The 23,299-nt window shown below is 49.5% G+C and overlaps 1 protein-coding gene across 1 annotated transcript in view; it reads right to left on the reverse strand.

Moving 5' to 3' along the window:
- LOC149341906 (uncharacterized) overlaps nucleotides 1-23,299 on the reverse strand; it is a 69,668-nt gene that overhangs the window by 20,238 nt on the left and 26,131 nt on the right. The window contains exons 6-16 of the mRNA XM_089544205.1: nucleotides 20,502-20,639; nucleotides 19,955-20,137; nucleotides 19,410-19,544; nucleotides 15,595-15,729; nucleotides 14,493-14,621; nucleotides 10,669-10,780; nucleotides 9,816-9,985; nucleotides 8,406-8,530; nucleotides 7,164-7,344; nucleotides 6,305-6,381; nucleotides 847-1,069 (exon numbers count right to left, since the gene is read on the reverse strand). Coding sequence (XP_089400331.1) covers nucleotides 847-1,069; nucleotides 6,305-6,381; nucleotides 7,164-7,344; nucleotides 8,406-8,530; nucleotides 9,816-9,985; nucleotides 10,669-10,780; nucleotides 14,493-14,621; nucleotides 15,595-15,729; nucleotides 19,410-19,544; nucleotides 19,955-20,137; nucleotides 20,502-20,639 — 1,608 coding nt within the window. The remainder of the gene's footprint in view (nucleotides 1-846; nucleotides 1,070-6,304; nucleotides 6,382-7,163; nucleotides 7,345-8,405; nucleotides 8,531-9,815; nucleotides 9,986-10,668; nucleotides 10,781-14,492; nucleotides 14,622-15,594; nucleotides 15,730-19,409; nucleotides 19,545-19,954; nucleotides 20,138-20,501; nucleotides 20,640-23,299) is intronic.

Raw genomic sequence — 23,299 nt, forward strand, 5'->3', positions numbered from 1 at the left:
TGGTGCTCAACGTCCTAGTTTTCTTCGGCGTCTATTTCACAACAGGGCCCACTCCGACACCGCACAGCGTGTTCGGTCTGCTTTCGCCGCGACTCGGTCTGTTCCGTTCATAATGCTCACACTCCGACGCGACAGTGGTCAGCCGACTCCAACAAACTCTGCCTACATGAAGCCTCGTCCGTCATCAACTTGGGTTTGGCGCTAGCTCGACCGCCGTCGCCACCAGTGGCGGCGGGGCGTCTTTCGACAGCTGCACCTTTGAATCCATGATTTATGGCGGCCGCTGCCGCCTCCCTGCTTCGCATAAATATTCCTTTTTGTACAAATATTTCTACTAGAAGCGAATAATACTAAAAAAATATCATATTCGTATTCGATTCGTTCATTACACTACGCGATTCGCATTCGATTCGGTATCAAAACTAGGCTGTTCGTATTCGACTCGGTTTCGAAAATGATATTCGCACGTGCCTAGACAATTTTCACAGAATAAAATTCCAGCGTCGTCCGGTGTGTGTCTACTACTCTTTGTTGCAAACGCGCCTTTTCCTGCTGTTTTTTTCCGTAATCATGCACCATCTGGCCCAACAAGCTACGCTTCTTCAATAAGTACCATTCCTTTGTGTCGACACATTTGCCCATCACATATAAAAATTGAAAACAAAAAGCGGTTACGGGACCTCGATTACCGTTCTTATCCTTCGTGCTGACAAATACGGACACACGCTTTCGCAAAATAACACGCCTTACGGTAATAAACTAAAACGAATTCACCTGAGCTGCTATCATCCCGTAACAAGCCACTGCGCTACATTTAACCTTCGGGCACTGTTACAACGATCGCACCTCCGCGCGCCGTCTTGGCGGTCGCCGATGCGCTGTACATGCTCCGGCCCACGGAGGTGACGGCGAACACGGCCACGTCGTAGGTGCTGTCGGCGTCTAGGTCGTCGACCACGGTCTGCTCGACGTCGGCGCCCAGGTCCTGCACGCCCTTGGGCTCGCCCTGCGCGCTCAGGTGCACCTCGAAGCCCACCAGTTTGCAGCCCAGCACCAACGGGTCGGGCTTCTGCGAGGGTTCGCCGCAGCAGCGGTATATTTCCTTCTCGCAGGGACAACTTATTCCAAGCACAAGGCGAAACGCAAGGGAGCGCCATCTCACGCGAAGAGACAACAGCTGCACTTTCTTTGAGCTTACTTGCCGCTCCGTCAACCTACGGCAGGGCAATGCATAGGAAGTGGAGATGTGCACTCGCAGTGGGAACTGTTTCAAACGATGGCCGCAATAAATATATGTCACCTAATTCTCGCTGCTAGAAGTACACAGTGCACCAATCGAATCGCTATAGCAACGCACCCTGCATGCAAAGAAATGAAATTTATTCACGCTAGTTTGGTTCCATAAACTTAGGACTGCGAGTGCACTTTGGGGAACACACTGGTTGATGTGGGATTTAAAGTGCTAAAGAGAAACGTAGGCTGTGAGGGACGGCGTAGAGGGGCTCCTAACTGGTTTAGACTCACCGGAGTTCTTTAACGTGCATCGATATAGCACAGCATGTTTGCATTTCGCCTGCACCACAATGAGGCCACCGCTGCTGGGATTTGATCCCGCGAACCAGGGATCAGCAGCCCAGCTCCAGTCACTGAGCCACCGCGGCGAGCACACACCGCTTGAATTCTGCCACTTCATTGCAGCTGCCTGACTTAACGCTTTACCCCTTTACGGCCCAAATTAAAACTGCTTAGAACAAAAAAAAATGCTATCCAGAGACTAGCATGTGTCGGAAGAGGATAATTAAAAAAATATCATAAAATCAAAAGTTCTCTCTGCTTTTATCCGCTTCTTTCGACGATTCCAAGTGGAATCAGTAGGAGTTAGTGGGTACAAACTGCTCACAAAATTTTATCAACTGTTTAGAAACCACGCTTGTATTTGCTGAAGTAAAGGTGCGGGCCACTGTTCTCGCCAAGAATACGCGATAATGACGTGACACGCAGCTTGCCCTCTATTTTTCTCAACTACAAAAACAACTACAAATGCAACTACAACAACTGGCCCACTCGACGGCCCGAACTTGCGTCTTCGGGTCTGAGCTGGCCAGCACAGCCTCCCACCGCTCGAAAGAAGGGATTCGTACTAGCTCCGCCGGAGGTGGCTCTTCCCTACAATCCCATAAGATGTGGTCGTAAGTGGCGCGTTCGCCACAGCGGAAACATTGGGGTTCGTATTGAGAGGGGTACATGAGTGACAGTTGCGCGGGATTCGTCAGGGAGCGTGTCTGAAGCCGTCTCCACGTGATTTCATGTGACACTTGTTGCTGGGCTAGTTGGTGCATTATTCTTCGTACAAAAGTTAGCGCAAAACACGACACACACAAGAAAGGTAGACAGGACAACGCGCTACTGACAACTGTACGAAGAATGATTTCATGTGCTTTGGACAGCGTTTTAACCGGGGGGGGGGGGGGGGGGGGATAAACTCGCCTGCCCAAGGTGTAATGGTGGGTAATGTCATGAAGAGAGATCATGTCGTCTCTCGTAAACCCCGGATGAAGAGGCGAGCTCCCTGCCCGGTGGACGAAACCTCGGCATTTATTGTGAGCTGCCTCGTTCTCCAGATTGTCGGAGTGGGACGGCACCCAAATTAGTTAGACCTCTCTGGGAGGTTGGGCTGCTTTTGCAAGAATGCTGAGGGTGGTGGGTGCTATTCGGCCCCTCGCGAAATTGCGAACGGCGAATTTTGAGTGCCTGAAAATAATATCAGCGGTGGTATTAGTTATAGCTAAAGCTATTGCCGCCTCCTCCGCGATCTCAGAGCAGCTTGTTTTGATAGTCGCGGCAGCGAGCAGTCCGCCGGGCCCATCCAAGGCCTTGTTATGTTGGTACTCCGCAGCATCCACGTACACCGCTCCCGAGTGCTGTTTGTACTTTTCATGCAGAGTGCGTGCTCTGGCCCGACGACGTCCCTCGTGGTGCACGGGATGCATGTTCTTGGGGAGGGATTTTATGAGTAGGTTCTTCCTGATATGTTTCGGTAGCTGAGTTTTCGTGCCTCCTCTCGGAGGTGCGTTGCCCATTCCTAGTCGACAGAGAATCGCTCGGCCCGCACTAGTACGAGTGAGTTTCTCAGCTTGTGTCGTGAGGTGTGCCTCGCAGAGTTCATCTAGCATGTTGTGTATGCCGAGCCCTAAGAGCCTCTCTGTTGACGTGTAACGCGGTAGACCGAGGGCGGTCTTGTACGCTTGTCTGATGTGACTATCGATTTTATGCTTCTCCGCTGCATAGAGGCGGAGGTAGGAGACTGAGTATACGACTCTGTTTAGAACGAAGGCCTGAAACAGACGACGAAGGTCCTTTTCCTTGACACCCCGACTGCGGTTGGCTATTCGTCTGATGAGTCTCGTGGTCATACTGACAGTAGATTTGAGTTTGTCAATAGTTTGGGTGTTCTTGCGGTTGGTTTGCATGTATAGCCCTACGATGCGTATGGTGGATACCTCCTGCGCTGGAAAAACTCCTACGCATACATTTAACGGAGGAGGGGGAACGTAGTTTTTGAGGTGTATGCCTCTGGGCTTGTTTCTGAGTACAAAGAGTTCAGATTTTTGATGCGAGCACGAGAGGCCCGCCGCTTGGGCGTATGTTTGCGTTGTTACCCACAGAGTGATGTCGTCCGCGTAGAAAGTATGATGCAACCCGGGTATGGTGGCGAGTTTTGAAGCAAGTTTGATGAGGGACAGATTGAACAGGCAAGGAGAGAGGACTGAACCTTGAGGTGTTCCTCTGCCTCTGAGGGGCATGGGGTCACACTTGATCTCACCCACTGCGAGCTCCGCGGTCCTTTCTGAGAGGAAGGGGCGGATATATGTGAATACCCGCACCCCGGGATTAATGTTAGATAGGTTCGTGAGGATAGCCTCGTGCAAGACGTTATCGAAAGCCTTGTTCAGGTCTAGCCCGAGCACTGCCTTCGTGCCCGTCTCTTGCACGGGGTCTATGATGTCGGACTTCAATTGAAGCATGACATCCTGTGTAGATAGATGCGCTCTGAAGCCGATCATGGTGGGGGGAAGTAAGTCGCTGTCTTCCACAAACCTTCGAAGGCGGTTAAGGATTACGTGTTCCATCAACTTGTCTATGCAGGAAGTGAGTGATATGGGCCTAAGATTCTCTATAGAAAGTTTCTTGCCCGGTTTGGGAATGAAGGTGACTTTAGCGTGTCTCCAATCCTGTGGTATTTTGCCTTCGCGCCAATAGATGTTGAACTGGTCTGTGAGAGCCGCGACCGAGCCGGCATCGTGGTTTGTAAGCATTTTGTTTGTAACTCCGTCCGGTCCGGCCGCCGAGGTGGTGCGGAGTGTACTGAGGGCGTACCACACCTCGGCGTCCATGATGTCGGCATCTAACTCGTCGTTGGGGAGCTCCTGGTAATCCGGGAGTGGGTTACCCGGGGTAGTGTTTAGGTAGTGCCTCCGTAGGTCCTCGAGAAGCTCCATGTTAGTGCCCGTGTACTGGTGTGCCAGTCGCGTAAGCTGACTACGTTGGGTAAACTTGGTCTGTCACCTTGGTCTACGTCACCTTGGTCTACGTCACCTGGGATCTAATAGGTGACGTAGTAGCTGCCACGTCTTTTTACAACCCATCTGCCCGTTCATTTTATCACAAATTTGGCCCCATTGCTTGTCTTGTAGTTCTAGGGTGTACTCCCCTATCTGCCGCTCAAGTTGTGTAATTCGTTTGCGCAGAGATTTGTTGTGTTTTTGCTTTTTCCACCGCTTCTGCAGGCTGAGGTGGGCCTAGAGTCAGAAATCATAGAGTCATATAGTCAGAGTAGCCTAGAGTCAGAAATCTGACCCTGTTCGTCAACCGGTTGTTGGACGGTGGCAGCTTTTGCATCTTTTTTGAGGGAATCCACCCATTCCGAAAGATTTGTGATCGCACTGGGAGCGATTAAGTGGCGTAAATCCCTAAACCTATCCCAATCCGTGACCATCGCTTTTGCGAACGAGGCTTTGTGTGGTGCGGTGTGAAATGATGTAGATATTATGTAGTGATCACTACCTAATGCGTGGCCTGTGTTAGTCCACTGAGCGTCCTTAATGTTTCTAGCTAAAGTTAGATCCGGGGAGGTATCCACGCTGACGCTATTGCCTATGCGTGTGCATTCCTGGGGGTTATTAAGGATGGATAACCCTAGATTCTGTATTGTTTCTCATAGTTTAACCCCCTTAAGGGTAGCTTTCCTATACCCCCATGCCTGGTATTGCGTGTTAAAGGAAGAAATGAAGAAAGAGAAAAATAAAAATTGATTTTCGAGAAAGGAAATGGCGCAGTATCCGTCTCACACATACCTCGGTGGACACCTGAACCATGCCGTAAGGGAAGGGATAAAGGAGGGAGTGAGAGAAGAAAGGAAGAAAGAGGTTCAGCTTATGCGGGTTCAACGTCGCAAAGCGACTCAGGCTATGAAGGATGCCGTAGTGAAGGTCTCCTGAATAATTTCGACCCCCCGGGGATCTTTAACGTGCACTGACATCGCACAGCACACCGGCGCCTTTTGCGTTTCGCCTCCATCGAAACGCGGCCGCCGCGGTCGGGTTCAAAGCATGGTACTTTAGCTCAATAGCCGAACTCGCTAACCACTGAGCCACAGCGGCTATTTTACCGTTTCCGTCGCTCTTTCTGTCCGCAATAAGCAATCGCACTTATGTATTAATTATCATGGCAGGGGTGATTTTCCGTCTCGTGATATCTGTACGTGCGAGTCCTAACAGAGTTTGCAGGCAAGTCCCAAAGTTTTAATTTGATGCGTTAGCATTAGAAGGGTCTAAGCAAGCGGTAACGGTCACGTGTCGCGGGTAGCGCGTGGAGTGTGGCGTTGCGAGGTGGTGTGGGCCACTTCGCATACGACGAACTTTCGTGTATTAAACTCCGATATAACGAAGTTTCTTGTGTTACCTTGCATATAACGAACAATCATGTGTTGACCTCTCATATAACGAACCTAGGTATACCACCACCAAATGCTAACGCGCTCAAACGAGCCACCGAGGATCGCCAAAGTTTTCTTTTTCTCATACTTGACTAAACGTATTTTTGTTCAGTCTCTTTCTTTTTTGTCGACGAGTGTTAGCCCAAAATCATCCACGGCATTTCCACTTAGCCCCACACTCGACCTGAGGGTCTGTGCCCTAAATGCGCTCCCGGCGATCCAGTCAATTATGCCACAGCGAAGAATCCGCGATGGCGATGCCGCGACTTGAATAGGAAGGAGTGCAAGCACGATTCAAAGGCACGTCACCTCCCATCGAATGAAGAGACGACGGTCCGAGAGAGCCTTGGCCACCACGTTCCTGGGCACCGCCTCGGGACTGTCCTCTGGAACAGGACGTGTCAAGCATCGGCAGCAACGTCATGATGTGCTGGGATGGTAAACATGTAATCAATCTTGTGCGACACCATCGCGTGAAACACGTAAGTTAGCTCGAAGAAATCGAAGAATGGGAACTCATAAAATGAGGAACGAAGAATGAGTGGGGCCTTGAGTTGCACGAAGATGGTGCATCAGTCTGAGATCACGATGGCTGGACCAAATTCTGGACAAAAGCATTTTTGAACGGCAAAAAGTTTATGAAAGCAATTTTTTCATATATTGCAAGATTTTACTGTAACAATCAATATATTCACAGATCTCGCGTCGACAGGCTTGCATTTTTTGCTGTTAACATTTTTTCTTTAGTCAAAAGCGTTCGCCATTGGTTTTCTAAGGCAGTCTTAATTGCTCGATGCGAGCGATGGAACACATTTTAAAGAAAATTGTTTTTGCTACACATATTTCCATAAGAGTACCTTACAGTTTTCTAGTGTCAAAATTTTTGTCCAAGAATGTTCGTCCTGATTAATTAAGAAGAACAAGTTACAGTAAACGTCCAGAACAAAGAAACTGTAAAATATAACCTGTACGATCTCAGTATTTCCCGTCGACGTGAAGAGCCTAAACTGTTTCGCAGTTCTCTTTGTGATTCAAAACAGTGCTTATATTTGTCTCTCCGGGAGAGAACGCTGTTGCGACCTTATAATCAGAAAACACTCGCTCCGAGTGGGAGACAGCTTCAACTCCACTAGGATCCCACGAAGGAGAGCGAAGCGACAAGAAAGACCTTTGCAGGGCGTGCGCCTGGACACCGGTGGTCCCCAGGCGGTCAGCTTTCCCCGGCGCAGCTGTACAGCGAACTCGTACTCCGTGTCCGGCTCCAACGGAGACACGCTTTGGCGGACGGCCGTCTGCCACGCACCCACCGTCGTCCAGTCACTGCCGGGCCCCTTGGGGCGCACGTGCAACTGAGCAAGCATACGATAAAGGACGGTGATATCTGTGTGAAAGTGGTTTGGATTATAGTGGTCTCGTTCGCTAAGGGACCTGCATTAGCAGGCTACGAGGACCGTCGGCTTCGGTGACCAGAAGAGAGGCCTCGCAGAAGGCGTTTAATGAGAGCAGTGGTGCGCCTGACTTTCACCGTAATTGTTGTTTTTATGCCGCCTGCGAGGCCTCTCCTAGAGTCTTAAATGATGGCGTTGCGTTACTTAGGTCCGTGTTGCTTGCTCATCGTGCCTGCATTCGTACAAAGTTAACGTTACTGGTTTCACTCTGAAATTCAACGCCAATGTTTCAGTGAAACTACCAACTTTTTGCGAGGAGTACAGCTACTCTGAACGTGTCGCCATTTGGCTCATAAATTTCCTTGCGTGGCGGGCACGTCTTTAATGTAGCCAGCAGGCCGCCTCTTTCGTCTACGCTATCAGAATGGCGAACTATTGCTTTTCTTTCTTACATCGACTAAGTTATGTGGAAAGCAGCAGCGCACTGCAAGCGGTAAATTCATACACAAGAGCGGTGAAGGGACATAAAATGAAAACATTTGAAGAAGTGTGCAGAATGACATAAGGTTGCATAAGCCACCTTATCTGGTTTAGTTTGGTTTATTGGGATTTAACGTCAAAAAGCAACTCAGGCTATGAGGGACGCCGTAGTGAAGGGCTCCGGAAATTTCGACCACCTGGGGTTCTTTAACGTGCACTGACATTGCACAGTACACGGGCCTATAGAATTTCGCCTTCATCGAAATTCGGCCGCCGTGGCCGGGATCGAACCCGCGTCTTTCGGGTCAGCAGCCGAGCGCCGTAACCACTGAGCCACCACGGCGGGGCCCATCACCTTATCTGTCCGCTTTTAGCGAGTTTTAACGAAGCTTTTAACGAAGAATTGTGTGTCTGTGTGAGAGAGGAGGTGGAAAGAAGGAGTAATGCGCTTGACAGAAAACCTGTGCTGCTCAATGACCGCAATTCCAAGACGACAGTATCAATTTTTGGGACATTTCCATAAACCTGTTGAAAGAGTATACCTGATACTCGATCTGGTTGCCCTGTCCACCTTGCTTCTTCGTAGGAGAGTTAGAAGGCTCCCACGATACGACCGCTGAGTCGGCTGACAGCTTCACTTGAGGCGGAGAGGTCAGCTCAGGGGGGCCTTCAGCGAACCGCAGAGAGAGAGAGGAAGAGAAAGGTGTAGTCGGTATGGCTGCATGGCGTCTCTTACTGTGCAGACAAGTGATTTAAACAGTGCTCAAACGTACAAGAAATGCACACTAAACTAATAATTGCACGGAAAGAATAGTGTGAAAGGGTAAACGCTTTCATTGATGATGCTGGAAATGCCTCCCGTTTCGCAAACACAGAGACACGAGTAGCAAATGATAAAAGACATTTCTTAAGCCTTAAGAGAGCAGGATGCACCGCGTGCAGCTGCTGCATAGGCTCAAGTTAAATGACTCTCCCCAACTTTTAAATTAGTGCGGCATTTATTGACAACAGTTGGTTGGTTGGCCTCAAGTAGAATGGCACATACCCACTACGGGGGAGTGGCCAAGACATAGGCGGTGAACTGTTGGAATGATTAGCAGTTTTAGAGGAAAAGGAGTATTAATAGGGTATAGGCTGACAGATTGGACGACGCAACGAAAGGGGTCCTGTTAGCTGGGAGATCGAAGAAGGGACGACGGCTTTATGTGCAAATTTGAATGCAACATTTGGAATGGATCAATTTTGTATTGACTGAAAGAGAGATAGAAAAAAAAATAATAAATGAACTGTTTGATAATTGGAAAAATGAAAACAAATAGAAAATAAATAAAATTAATATTAGCATGGGAGTCGCTGTGTTTCTAGAAGAAATTTTTGAACTGCACAGCGCGCACTCCTGTTGCCTCGTCCAAGCGAAGTAGCGCCAAAGGAAAGAACAACCTCAGTGGACACAGGCAGACCCAGCTGGTGAAACGGAATTTCTAATAGGCGCCTCCTCAAAGAAGAGAATCGGCGGCAGAACAGCAGGTAGTGATCCACTGTCTCAGGCTCGGCACAAAATGAGAACAGCCCTAGAATACTCTTTTTGTCTGATTTTTCTTTCTCTTCCATTGCATTTTTTTTTGTTCCTTAGCACACTCGTCCCGTCGTATTTGTGATTTATAATTTCGACGAGCTTCCCAGTGTGCTTCTACTGCTTATCACAGACAGAATTCCGTATTGTCATCTTAAGTCTCTACGAGCCACTGTTCCCCGACATCTTCAACGGAACTTCATGAGGCAGTACATACTAGGAGCCGTAAGCGCAAACGCATCCATGAGGGCTCATATGGAGCCGGTTTGAAGTAATGCCATATCTATGATTTCTTTCCAGTCCTAAATTTGGAATCCGCATCTGCCTTTAAGGTGGCAACGCAGTAAGAGGGCGCCCGCGTGGGATTAGAAGCACGGACCCAGAACCGTCACGTGGATCGTCCCGACGTCGAAGCCGTGCTCGTTTCTGGCCGTGCAGTGGAACTTGTGGCTGCCGGTTTCCATGTCCCTCGGAAGCACCGCTGACGCCCTGTAGATGCCGCCACCTTGCTCTTTCATCGTCACGTTGTTGAGGATGCGCCGAGTTTCCCTGCGTGCACCGGAGACTCGAGCTGGGTACAGCATCAACGCGGGCATGTGCACGGCGTAGACGTGGGAGTGCACCCCCTGCACCCGGCTGCGGAAACTGGCGGTGTATAATCGCTGCCTCCCCCCCCCCCCCCCCACACACACACACGCACGCAACACATGCACTATATCAGCGTAGCAAGACAGGACACTCGCTCTTCAGTTTTACTTGCACTCAGATGGCACGTATACATTTCATTCTGCACTCGCAGGTGTGACCACAGTCCTCCCATTTTGGCCACAGTCCTCACATTTGCCGCACCCCTCATTTGTGGCATGCACTTGGTGCAGATAATCTCATCCTTTCTTTGCCAACATTATAGACCGGGTGTTAACACAAAGGGCGGGGGACATATATGTCAGCACCCCGTCCATAATGTTGGCAATGAAAGAGACGATTATCTGCGCAAGGCATGTCATGTATGCGAATGCAGAATGAAATGTATATATGTCATATCAGTGGAAGTAAATTTCTAGTTGAAGTCTGGCGAGCGTCCTGTCTTGCTATGTGTAGTGCGTAGTAGTGTGTGCCTGCGTGGTGTCTGCATGTTCGCTAGAAAAGGTGAATAATTAAGGATGCTACAATCCAGTGGTGGTAAAAAACAAAAAACAAAAGATGAAAAAGTAAATGCAGGCTGCACTGACTGGTTGCTGAACTCGACGACGGGCATGGGGCTGGCTTCGACAACGCACTCCAGGGTTCCCGGTTGGCCCTGGTCGATTTCAAGCTCTCCCGAAGGCAGCACCTCGGGCACCACTGGAACGGCAACGGCGCAGCGGACATGACTTTACTGCACGTAACGCACGCACTGAATACATTTGAGCAGGGCAAGAATTGAAGACAAGATGCCAATCCCACTGCTAGACGTGTCCGAGAACGCTCGCGGTGCACGCATGGCCAACCAAGCGTTTGTAATGGCAGCCTTGTCTGTGAAATAAGAGTGACCAAGTTGTGCTGCACATGCCTGTTGAGGGAGTTAAAGCAACTGTAGTAAGGACGCATTGATGCATAGACTATATTACTGATGTATGTATTCCTTCTGTAGCACATCGGTATGCAGCTGGCTATAATAAAGCGAAGAGTGGGAAGGGGGTATTGAACAAGGTCACCCCTCCCCCCCCCCCCCCCCCCCGCTCCGAGGTAGTTAGAAAGGCTTCTTCCACCTTCTGAGGAGAGTACATGAGCTCGCTGAATCCCTACATTGTGTTGGAGAGGAGGAATAACCGCGAACTTGACAGGACTGAAGAACGAGAAGAGGACAGGACGAGCGGTAACTAGCAACTGAAGTTTATTGAAAAAAGCCATGTAGCAGCAAAGGTTGCATCTCCGCATAGCGTACGAGAACGGAGATAGTGAAACGTGGAACACACGAGATAGTTAATGAAATACATCGAAAGAAACAAAAACAATGAAATGCCCGTCACAGGTTTAACAGAAACCGGGTCTCTTTACCTAAAAGCGCCGCGCAATGCTCACTCACACACATATTAAGCCCAAGTTTGCGCATGTGTGCCGCTTCTAAAATCTCCCTTTCAAGCCTCGACCTGCCCCTTCCGATGATGGTGGCTTTGTTGAACTGTGGGTAGCAGCCATCGCATTCCCTGCAGTGTCTCGGCAGATTAGCGCCATTATCAGGTTTCAAGGACCGGAAGTGCTGTCGTAGCCTATCGTTTCGACATTGACCCGTCTGGCTACTCTGCCGCAACCTTTGCTGCTACATGTCTTTTTTCAATAAACTTCAGTTGCTAGTTACCGCTCGTCCTGTCCTCTTCTCGTTCTTCAGTCCTGTCAAGTTCGCGGTTATTCCTCCTCTCCAACATGTCAGACCAACTGGCCCAAAGCTTCCCCTTGTTGATCCCTACATTCTTTCGTCATTAACACCTTAGCGAAATAATACACTTCTACAGGCAGCACAGCAACCACAATCGCGCGCGAAAGTTGGCGAGTCCTCCCCGGCGATTTTTCATGCCCTCCTCTATCGCACGCTGCTGCGTGATTCTGTTCAGAGATGGCTGTTGGTAAGATTCTTTCAGGCACTGAGCAGCTTCCATGGCCGCGGCCAGTCAGCAGAGTCACTCCGGTGGCTCAGGAAGTTCCGTCCCCCGGGGAATTAGGGCGGTGGGGCCGGCGGAGGAGCGCCGACTTTCTAGCGTAGAAAAAATGACGAGAGAAGAGGGAAAAGCGCGAAGACACTGAGATTCAGCTTGATTACAGAAAACTCAGCTTCTACAGAACGCATCGAAAAAATTCTTGCCGGAGGATATTCGTGAAGCGGTGACCTTTAACATCCCAGGAATACGGCACCTTTATTGAGAACCCCTTTCAGTGCCCCTTAAGTTCCAGTGCAAAGATCAATGACTTCGCCTCTTTGATCCTTCACCGGCATGCGGCAAAAAATTAGGGCGGCGCTGAAGTTCCACCTTTAAGCTTCGCTTCGCACACATTCACACCACAATTATCACAGCTGAGTTTCTGCATTCTTGTCTTTTAACTCACTGCACTTCATGCACGTAACGTTACTCCGACTAGTGTCTCACTAATGAGCGTATCTCTAGTTCACTCCACTAATTACCACATTACTTAACTTCAAATTAAGCCAACACCACACACACATATCACCCTCCCCCCCCTCCACCGCCTTGCATCTCAGCTAAGTCAACGCGCCTTCGTGGCTATAGTATGAAGCGTGCCTAGCTGGCGTGGGTGGGAATGCTGCAAAAAAGTTTATGGAAAATTTTCTTAATCTAAACTCAATTAAATTATGAAATTAAGTAATTTGATGGCAATTCACATTAGAGGTCCTCTTTTCAATTATTTTCGTTCCAGACAGCCGCGCGTGACACCGCACGTGATGTGGGTCTTTCGTGCAGACGACACCGGAGTTTCCACGAGCGGGAGCCTCAACTCTTGCGCGGTAGTAGCCGCCGTGATGGCACCTTTGCCGCCTTGGCTGCGCGGCCGTGCGTCTGAATGGATGAAGAAGGCGCCAGCGCAGTTTTAGAATAAAACTACCGGGAAGCTTAAGTCCCTTCGAGAATGGAATGCGATAGCGTTACATTTCATGCATGTCGCAGCTTGTGTTGAAATTTCTCTGCATGCCTGCGTCAGTTTCTTCGCAATTGTTAGTACTGCTAGCTGCTGTAGCAGGTTGCTGTGACGCTGCCGACATTTGCATAGATCACATTTTCCCCCCTGATTTTTTATTTCGATTTTTTTTTCTGAAATGCTCCGTTGAACTCAAGCACTTAATTTATCCATATCAATTTCCTTCGAGTGGTGTTATTCTGTTGCTCCCGACGTGAACTTTAGTGCTATCTAGGTTGCTATACAGAAACTAGGTCGCCCACAACTGGGTGGGTAGGTTGCGATGACATCACGAGGTCACAGTTTACTCTCTCGACCAAATAGTTGATTGCCTCCTGCCACGGTGGGAAGGCTGTGCATAGTCCGGTGACCAGGATGCCATCTGTCAAGGTGAACAGGTTGTGATGATGATGTCAAAAGGTCACATGACATATGTCGACCAATCAGGGCAGGTTGTGATGACATTACAACGTCGCGCGACCAATCAGCGACTTTTGTAACGGGCGCTTTCGCTCCAGAAGTTAAGTCTAATGCTATTGCATTAAAAATGGCTTCCTAAAGGATTAACCCTACGGCTAGGTCGCCAACTCTACCCTCCGAAAATAGTAATTTATTTAAAATGAGAAAATGCACCCCCTTACGCTCATGCAATTAACTGCTTCTACGCCTGCCGCAAGATGCGCCATGTGAGCTGTGTTATAGAAAAGTTCCTCACCCCTGTTCTTTGAGCCTGTCATTGTCATATACACATGCGGCATTTTCTCGTTTAGCACCATACTCTCATAGCGCCATGTTGCAGCATGCAATTTTTCGCTTCCATGTACAGAAAATAAATTTCCGCCTAAATAGTGTACCTGGGCCTTAAGAAAGACAATTTGTTAGTTTTCGAGCGCAAAATATTAGCCGTTGATGTGTGTGCACGGCGTGCAAAAAATTCATACCAAGTGTCATAATTGATGAAAATAGCAATATCGAAACGCCACGACTATCAAGTAAACACCCCAGTTATGCAGGAAATGATTTCAATTTCAAAGGTGCACATTACGTTTGAAACTGCGAAAAAAATAATTATGTTATTACTGCTGGCGAAATAAGTCTGCACAAAAATGGCGGGCGACGTGGTTCCCTGTTCATTGGTGCACAAAATATTATTTACAGCATTCATTATACGGCCAGCTAATTTGTGAGATGAAGAGTGCAAAATTCACCTGAAACAAAGAAATCACTGCTGTTTGCGAGTTCGCTTACTACACAGTTGTGTCAGAGGGCTGGTGTGAGATTCAGAGAAGTGCTAGAAACTAGTTCCCGTGAGACAGCATTCAGAAAAAATAACTGCAGCAATGCGGGTTGGTCGCCATGACGGCAGATATCGCGGAGAACTCACGTTCGTCGCACGAGTGTCCCCTGTGTCGCCCGGTGCACTGGCAGCTGCCGTTGATGTGGTGGCAGGTCTCCCCGTGTAGGCACGAGCAGGCCTCCGAGCAGTTCTCGCCGTACTTGCCCGCCTTGCACTCTGGGTGTCAGACAGAAAGTACCCGTCACCCGAGCCAAGTGCCGCCACGAGTGTGCAGCTCAACCTTGGACACAGGCTTGCTCCTTTCCTTGAGGTATCGTCGCACTTGGGAACGTTATATTAGCAGCACGGACTGCGCGGTACATTGCAACGATCAGCATGATCACAGAAACAGGGTTACGTCGCATCGTGAGTTGTTTTCTGTCGAATGCTCGCCAGCTTATTGCTGAGGCCCAAGGCGGGGCATGCGGCAGATGATCGATAGTGCCCTGATGCAGTAACGAGGAGAGCCATTCCCACTCCGTGGAGCTACCCGAAGAGTGCCTCACCGCACTATAGGCAACTGCTCTTGACCTGCGCATCATGAACACGATTCCCAGCCAGCGCAACGCTGGTCGAACGATTTAAGCAGCTCTTGCGAAGCTTGTGCCGATGAATCCATTGACAGTTATGTGGATGGTACAACAGGAGTTCACTATCGTCACGGACTGCTCAAGTGCTTAAGTTAGATTGCTCCGGCACATAAAACAAAACGAAGAAGGGTCGGCGGGGAGCCTCAGTCCGCTAGCCAACGTTTCAAATCAAATAAGTTTATTTTGCCACCTAGAAATTTCCAGATGGAGGGTAGCTGCAAAAAAAAACTGCCCATTGACAGCTTGACTGGCCCGCAGCACCCAGTTTGGCACAGCGGCGGCATCCGTTTTCCAGCACAGACACACACACATGTAAAAAGAAAGATAACACATGTACAGTACAGTACAGCATACAATACAAAAATGTCAGTCATCATCGGTAACTGCAAGCGAGAATAATCATATTTAAATAATATTGCAAACAGATCAAAACACGAAAAAAAAGGAAATAAACGCAGACATACACGCTGACCAGGAAAACATTCAAGTATCACAAATGCATTCGTCAAGAGCATTCGTCTGGGCACCTGTCAGCCTCGGTACGGCAGACGTGGACTCACTCTCTTGGCAGCTGAGGCCCTGGTAGCCGGGCTGGCAGGCGCTGCAGGTTCCGGACACCGGGTCGCAGGCGCCACTGTCCTCGGCACAGTGGCACTCGTACGCGCAGTCCGGGCCGAAGGTGTCAGTGGAGCAGGCTGGGAAGGAACGTTTGGACTGATGAGCCCTCTTTGCCTGAAATACGAATACTATGCAGCTCTTGGGTTTCTGAGAGGGCTGCATAAGCCCTATGGTTTATGCAGCTGCATAAACACAGCCGAAGTCCACAGTGCTTCGTCTACGACTTATGGTAAATGCAAGGGCGAAATCCTCAATGGCTAGGTATCCGCACAATTTTTTAATCGAATGACCTGCCGTTTATTACCGGGTTATGAAGAGCGGAACAGTGGTCGGTGCAAAGACTTTTTGAGGCACTATTTTCTGAACATTTTTTTTCACTCTTAAACTCCTATTCTTGAGTCGGCGTCCATCACAGACGCCGTCGGCCTCGGCGTAACCGGCAAAGTGAACGAGCAGCACAGCGGAGGATGAGAGAGAGCGAAAGAGGAGCGAAGCAGTGGATAAAAAAATCTCTGCCTCTCCCGTAACCGAGAGTAGAGTAAGCATGAAATGTTTACGGACATAACACATTGGTTGTAGATGGTACTAGCCAAAATCTTGAAATGGGTCTAGTGTTCAACACACCACACCACACCACACCACACCACACCACACCACACCACACCACACCACACAACACCACACCACACCACACCACACCACACCACACAACACCACACCACACAACACAACACAACACAACACAACACAACACAACACAACACAACACAACACAACACAACACAACACAACACACCACACCACACCACACCACACCACACCACACCACACCACACCACACCACACCACACCACACCACACCACACCACACCACACATATTGTACACTGGTCCATGTGGACGCAATCGTTTCCTGTGAGTGTCTGGGGAATCTATCCCGCCCTGCCTCGTCAGCTGTATCCGGTTTCGGTCAGGCTCCATTACTCGGCTTAAGCAGCTGTGACGGTGGCGGCATTGAAATGCAGGACGATGCAGAAGCGTACGCGGACACGACGAGACGCAGGCCTGACAAGAGTGTATATGCAGCGCGTTCGAGTACTCCGCGAGCGTGTATACATCTGTCTGCCAAAGGGGGAAACGTCATGAGCTGAAGGCCCAGCGGCCGGTCTTTTACACGCGTGAGTGTGGGACCACGGCGCCATCCTTGGGGACGGCGCGGAAGCAGTTTTTCCGCCCAAAGCCCTTCTCGCCCTGGAGCTCCCCTCTTGCAATAAGCGGCCCTCTCTCAAAGCTCCTAACAGATCACGTATGATAACGAAGTGTATCGTGGCATGTATGTGCTTTTTGCACGCTTTGTTAGAAACGGAAATTATAATTCGGCGCATTATCAAAGGCACAGATCGAGTGATATCTCGATGAACATTGAGAAGACATTGGAAGCAGTTATTTTTTTGTAACTCGTTTGGAGAGCTACCGGCGCTTGTATGCCGGTCCTGTAGGAGGGCTTAGAGAATGTCGTTAAATCTCGTACGGTGCCCGGATGGTCTCGTTCCAGCTCCCGGATGTGTGGAATTCAGTGCCCGGATGATGGATCTCGGTATGGGCGTGACGTCACCTAACTGCCGACAACGGGAGCTAAACGCATTTCACGCTTAAAAATCTCTGCCTCTCCCGTAACCGAGAGTAGAGTAAGCATGAAATGTTTACCGGCATAACACATTGGTTGCAGATGGCACTATTCAAAGTCTTGAAATGGGTCTAGTGTTCAGCACACCGCACCACACTCTTCTTGTTGCGTCGAAGCAATCACCTGCAATAGTGCGGGCTTAGGTAGGCAGCCGCGAACCGTGGCGGCTTTGTCGCTTTCGGGAACGGCCGCATAATCATGGCGTTGTCGGCAGGGACGAGCAGTCTTCTGCTCGCCGTGTGAAGGGCTTCGGAAATTTCGACCACTTGGGGTTCTTTAACGTGCACTGACATCGAACAGTACACGACCTTCTAGAATTTCGCCTTCATCGAAATTTCAGCCGTCGCGGCCGGGATCGGGTCTTTCTAGTCAGCAGCCGAGCACCGTAACCACTGAACAACCGCGGCGGGGCACAGGTCGCGAATAGTACTTTGTACTTTCTTCGCGCTTGTACCTTCTTCCCCGCACAGTGCATCACTTGCAACGCATAGAGAAGTGTTTCAACCAAGAAGATGTTGCAAACTTGTGCCCGAGAAAAAATCGAGAGCTCCCGACCCGTACACGCCTGCGTTTTGCGCCTCACAAAGAGAATGTGTGACTTCCGATAAGATCCATAATTCCGCACCTGATGAAGGGAAACCCCAAGATACTGTAGGCAATTAGAGTTCCTACTTATGCCACCAAAACGATTAGCTTTCGTACCCCAGTAATCCAATCAGAATCCTTTTGATTTTTCCAAATTTAGAGCCGCGCCACAGACCTGTGCTGCTAGATGCAAAGCTTCAAGCACACTCTTTTTATCTGAACAGAAATGGGCCACGTCATCAGCACAGGCTAATATTCTAATTTCCAACTTATCAAGTGAAACTCCACGAATAGTTTGGAATCTGACGATACTGAGGCACCCTGGTTTGAGATACAAAGCAAATAACTGAGGTGATAATGGGAAACCCTGCCGGGCAGACGCGATTAGTGGAATTGGTTTGGTAAGTTCATGATTTACGATCAGACTTGCATGGGAGTGTTTGTAGCATAGCCTAATGCCTGCCCTTAAGCAATACATCCCCAACGTTAGCACATTCCTAGACTGCAAACAAAAAAATCGTGATGAACCTTATCAAAGGCCTTCGCAACATCGATCTGCATTAGAGCAACCTGACCGGCCTCATCTGTAACTGACTCTTGCACCGGACGTGCAATATAATTTTGAGTTTGAAAATATACAATATGAGTTTGGATACTGCGGCCTCGAGTGGCACATGCTTGATGTGAGCTAACTAAATTCAGCGCCACAAGCTGGAAGTGAGGAGAAAGGATTTTTGCAAATATTTTATAGTCCACATTATACTATGAACGCTCCTCGGTTTAAGCGCGATAGAGGGGGACCTGGTGAACGCGCCGAGGTCTTTTGACTTGGCGTGGTGTCTTAAGGACATGTACTGATGCCTGAACACGTTAATTTGTGCACTTATCGCATTGGCCCAAACTGGCAACTTGGGCTCAGAGGCTTTTGCCACCCGCTTTTATTTGTTGATGTTACAAAGTAAATAAACTGAAAAAAAAAAAGAACCGTCTGTTTACGGCTTAACTGCGCACTCCTGCGGGCAGCCTCGGCCTAAGCGCGATGCGGGCTTACCTGTGACTGTGTTCTTGACTGTGTGACTGTGACTTTGGTTTTGTCTTGTTTTGTCTTATGTTTTATTTTTCTGATTTTTATTTTGTGGCCGGCACTCAGTGCTTTCTTACACTGCTACTTTGACCATGACTTTGCAGTGACTTGGGTTTTCTCTTTTTCATTATTATTATTTATTCCGCGGACTGCACGTTGTGCTTTGGCTGTCTGCCTGCCATTAACTTTTTTTTGTGATGAGCTTTTTGTTTTCTTTTCTTTTAAGTTTATTTAAATGCTCTGTTTTTCGCTTGTTTTTTTTTTCTTCTTTGGAACATTTCGTTCTTTTTCATTTATTTTGAATTGGCGTTAAGCCTGGCAAAGCATTGCTGGTCCAGGCCTCCTCTCTCTTTCTTTTTTACCTTTTTTTGAGAGGGCTAATAAAAGGGTAAAAGGTCTTACCTTGCTGGCAATGCTCCCCGGTCCAGCCAGCGGCGCAGCCGTCGTGGCAGGTGCCGTCGGGCTTGCAGTTCTGGTTACCGTTCCAGCAGTGGCACGTCAGAGAGCAGTCCTTGCCGAACATTCCGGACAGGCACTCTGTAGGCAGACAGCCGAAAAGGCCATTGCTTTGGAGGAAGTGCTGTTCGAAAAGGTGTCGGTACATGACCTGCAGGGTTTGCATTCTGGGGGCAGGCAGCCTGAAGCCTATGTGCGTCATAGGGAGCCTATAGCTGTTTGAACGGGGAAAATTGGGGCTTGCTGCCCACTGGGGGGTTTGCCCCGTGTTGGGTATAGAGTGTTTTCAAACAGGCTAGACAGTCTTGTGTATCAATAAAGGATATCGCGTTGCAGGCTAAAGTGACGCATGAGGCCAGGAAAGTCCGGCTGAAAGGGAGTTCGGAGGAGTTTGGCCCAAAGTGTGACTGGTCGAGCGCATGTGCATTCTGGCTGCGAACACAAACTGCGCAGAAGTGTCATAGGTATTGTCGCAGTTGACACCCTCTCACCCGAGCACGTAGGCCTGGAGAAGCCTGGCTTGCAGGATCCTGGGCACTCGCCCGAAGACGGATTACACGTTTCATCGTCGTCGGCGCAGTGACATTGCCGCGAGCACTGCTTGCCGAACCAGCCCGCAGGACAGCCGGGCTTCAGCGTCGGTTGCGTCTTGGTAGCCGTCGTCGGGCTGTCGCCTGCGCATGGGAATAACGTCGCGCTTACAGCTCCTGCTTGCCGCTGCAAAAACATCGTGGTTTGCAACAGGGGACATTTCCTCTTTCCGAACCGTTTCATCATTTTTATTCGTTCCCGAATGATCAGCTCTCTTTTCCACCGAACGCCAAAGCGTGCAGGCACACGACTAACAGTGGCACATGAGCGCGGAGAAGTGATCGCTTTAGCAACAATCAGAGTGGCCTACAACCTCCAACAATGTATTCCGCATAAGTACGCAGGCCACTTCGCTGTAGTAAATCTTCGTTCTAAAATGGCGCTGACCGCACTTCTCCCCTGTAGCCACAGGATATACCTGATCCCAGACCGAGGAGTGGGGCGCACCTGGTATGTGGCACGACTCGCCCGTCCAGCCGGCAGAGCAGCCATGTGAGCAGCGTCCCGTGATGGAGTCGCACTTCCCCGGTGGAGCGCAGTGGCATCGCTGAAGGCAGTCGGCCCCGTAGTAATTTGGCTGGCATTCTGCCCGAAAGGAACACATAAATAAATCTAGGCATATATCTCAGGTTGAGAGGAGCAGAATGATAGAAAAATATGCCATACAAATTACACGGCACTCTCTTTCCAAACAAAATATCTGAGTGGAACGCGTCACCAGCAGCTGACGGCGTCCGCTTCGCTCACCTTATCAATAATTTGCGACTAGTAGTATTATGCTTGTGCTGAGCTGTTGTGTAGCGCTTGCATAACTTGCTAAGAACACGTGAACGCTCGCTTTTATTTGCTACCATGTCTTCGGGCTTTGTCCTTTTATTTGCTTCTTTGAACAGTTCTTATAGGCACCGTGCACCCGCCTGATCGATGCTGCGCTCCGCTGCACCAATGGCCAGCTCTGTGTCCCATAGGGGAGATTCACTGACTGCTGATCCGGATGACTATATCCCCGAGTGCAGGTTCTGTGGCGAAACAGCCACGTATGACCTCATACTATGGCAATGTAAAGAAGAACCTCCACCGGAGGATCTGGTACGAATTCCTTCTGTTGAGCGATGGGAGGCCGTGCTGGTCAGCTCGGACCCGGGCATTCAAGCCTTGGCCACCGAGTGGGCCGCTCTGGTCACCGCCAACCATGGTTTGGCGGCCATCTAGCGCGAACCGTTTGCATCTGCATTTTTGACGGAATAAATGTTTTCCAATCCAATATGTGTCCCATAGGAATATATGTTCAAAAAAAGTTTTCACAGCAGTTTTATGATTTACAGTGCACCTAAGAAGTCGTCCCTTCATGCAGGAAAGCCAAGTGCAACCTAGAACAAGTTGTGAAAGTCTGTAACGCCATTCCTAGGGCAAAGTATTTTTAAAACGCAGAGATATGAACGCGCGTGTGTCGCCATCGGCTGGGGGTACCGGGCAGGAGTGTGACCCACAGAAACAGATGCAAACAAATTTTTTTTTTTCATTTCCCAGTTTACTCATGAAGGAAGTCGTTCGTTAACAGTTGGCGAGTGCTTTGAAGAAGACTGCGGCAAGTACGCAACGTCATTTCGAAGGCAATCTCTTTAAAACACCGCGATAAACGCCTGTTGTGAAGCCGGACACACCCCCGAAAGGCTCCATATCCTCTGAGTGTTTCCCCAAATCGCGCATGCTTCTGGTGGAATCCCAGCTGTGCCGCTTGCACTACATTTGCCCACTGATGCAGTCGTTCAAACTGGACAGCCTAGGCAGCTCTACATAAAAAATAAACGCTGATGTGCGTCAATCTCGGCCCCCCACCAAGCAGCCTTCGGCTGCCCCAACCTTCCCTGTCCCACACTTTTCACAGACCTCTGGTAAAACACAGACAAATGAGAGGGAGTCGCTCCCTGTTGACGGATCCACATCTGCTTCCGCGTCTCCAGCGGAAGCAATGGAGTTGACACCAGGATTCTCAGCATCTGAGACGCTGACGGAGTCCCCCACAGAGAGGCAGAGTTTCCGAGACCGCCTTAAACCAAAAAGACATCTGCCAGTCAAGCAGCCTGATAAAGGCGGCGGTATCTGAATAACTACCACTAGTCTTCCCTTCCACGCTAAGAAATATGGCTGTCGAGAGCATTATCCACTAGAACTGCCGATGGCTACTTAAGAACCTGGATGATATACGAGGTCTGTTAGAAAAGTATCCGACTTTATTTTTTTTTTGCGAACACCTGATGGATGTGAAACAAGCGCGCTTACAGCAGCCGACCTTAAACCCTCGTGCGCATGCACGAATTTTTTCCCGCCTGCCGATAGCGTCAGTCGCTGGGAAGCAGCGTTTGAGTGAGGCAGTGCGCAGTGCTCTCGTCGGTTTTTTGTTGCAAGGAAAATGGCGGAGCGAGAGGAGCAGCGCTACTACCTCAAATTTTGCCAGAAACTTGGCGATAGCCAAGTGGAAACCATTCGAAATGTTCAGACGGCTTTCGGTGATGATGCTATGAGCAGCACACAGAATAAGCAGTGGTGCAACTGGTTTAAAGACAGCCGCACATCCGTGGAGAGAGAGCCACGCTCCGGTCGGCCATCAACATGCCGAAATGACCAGGTCATTGCCGAAGTGAACGCTGTGGTGATGCGGGACTGTTGTGTGACTATCCGAGAAATTGCGGGAGAGGTGTACATCAGCAATTTTTCTGCACATTCCATTATCACCGAAGATTTGGCCATGGAGAGAGATGCGGCGAATTTCGTGCCGAAGCTGCTGACGGTGGAGAAAAAGCAGCTTCATGTTGATGTTGAAGTCTCACAGGAGATGCTCGATTCCACAAACAGTTACCCTGACTTCACCGACGCCGTAATCACTAGTGACGTGTCTTGGGTGTACGGGTATGACCCGGAAACCAAATCCCAGTCGTCACAGAGGACGCATTCCACGTCACCAAGACCAAAGAAGGCCCGCCAAGTGCGCAGCAATGTCAGTGATGCTGACTGCTTTTTTGACTCCCTCTGTGTGGCACACCACGAGTACGCACCCCACAGGGTCAAAGAATGACTAAATAATACTACAGGGATGTCCTCCATCGCCTACGTGGTGCTGTGCGGCGCAAGAGACCGGAATTGAGGTCAACAAGAAATTGGCGCATCCCTCGCGGCATTGCTCCTGCACATTCCTCGCATTTGATTCAGACTTTTCTGGCGAAAAACCAGACTCCTGTAGTTCA

The sequence above is a fragment of the Amblyomma mixtum genome, chromosome 5 (genome assembly GCF_055824585.1).
Source record: "Amblyomma mixtum isolate Tamu chromosome 5, ASM5582458v1, whole genome shotgun sequence".
Lineage (NCBI taxonomy): Eukaryota > Metazoa > Arthropoda > Arachnida > Ixodida > Ixodidae > Amblyomma > Amblyomma mixtum.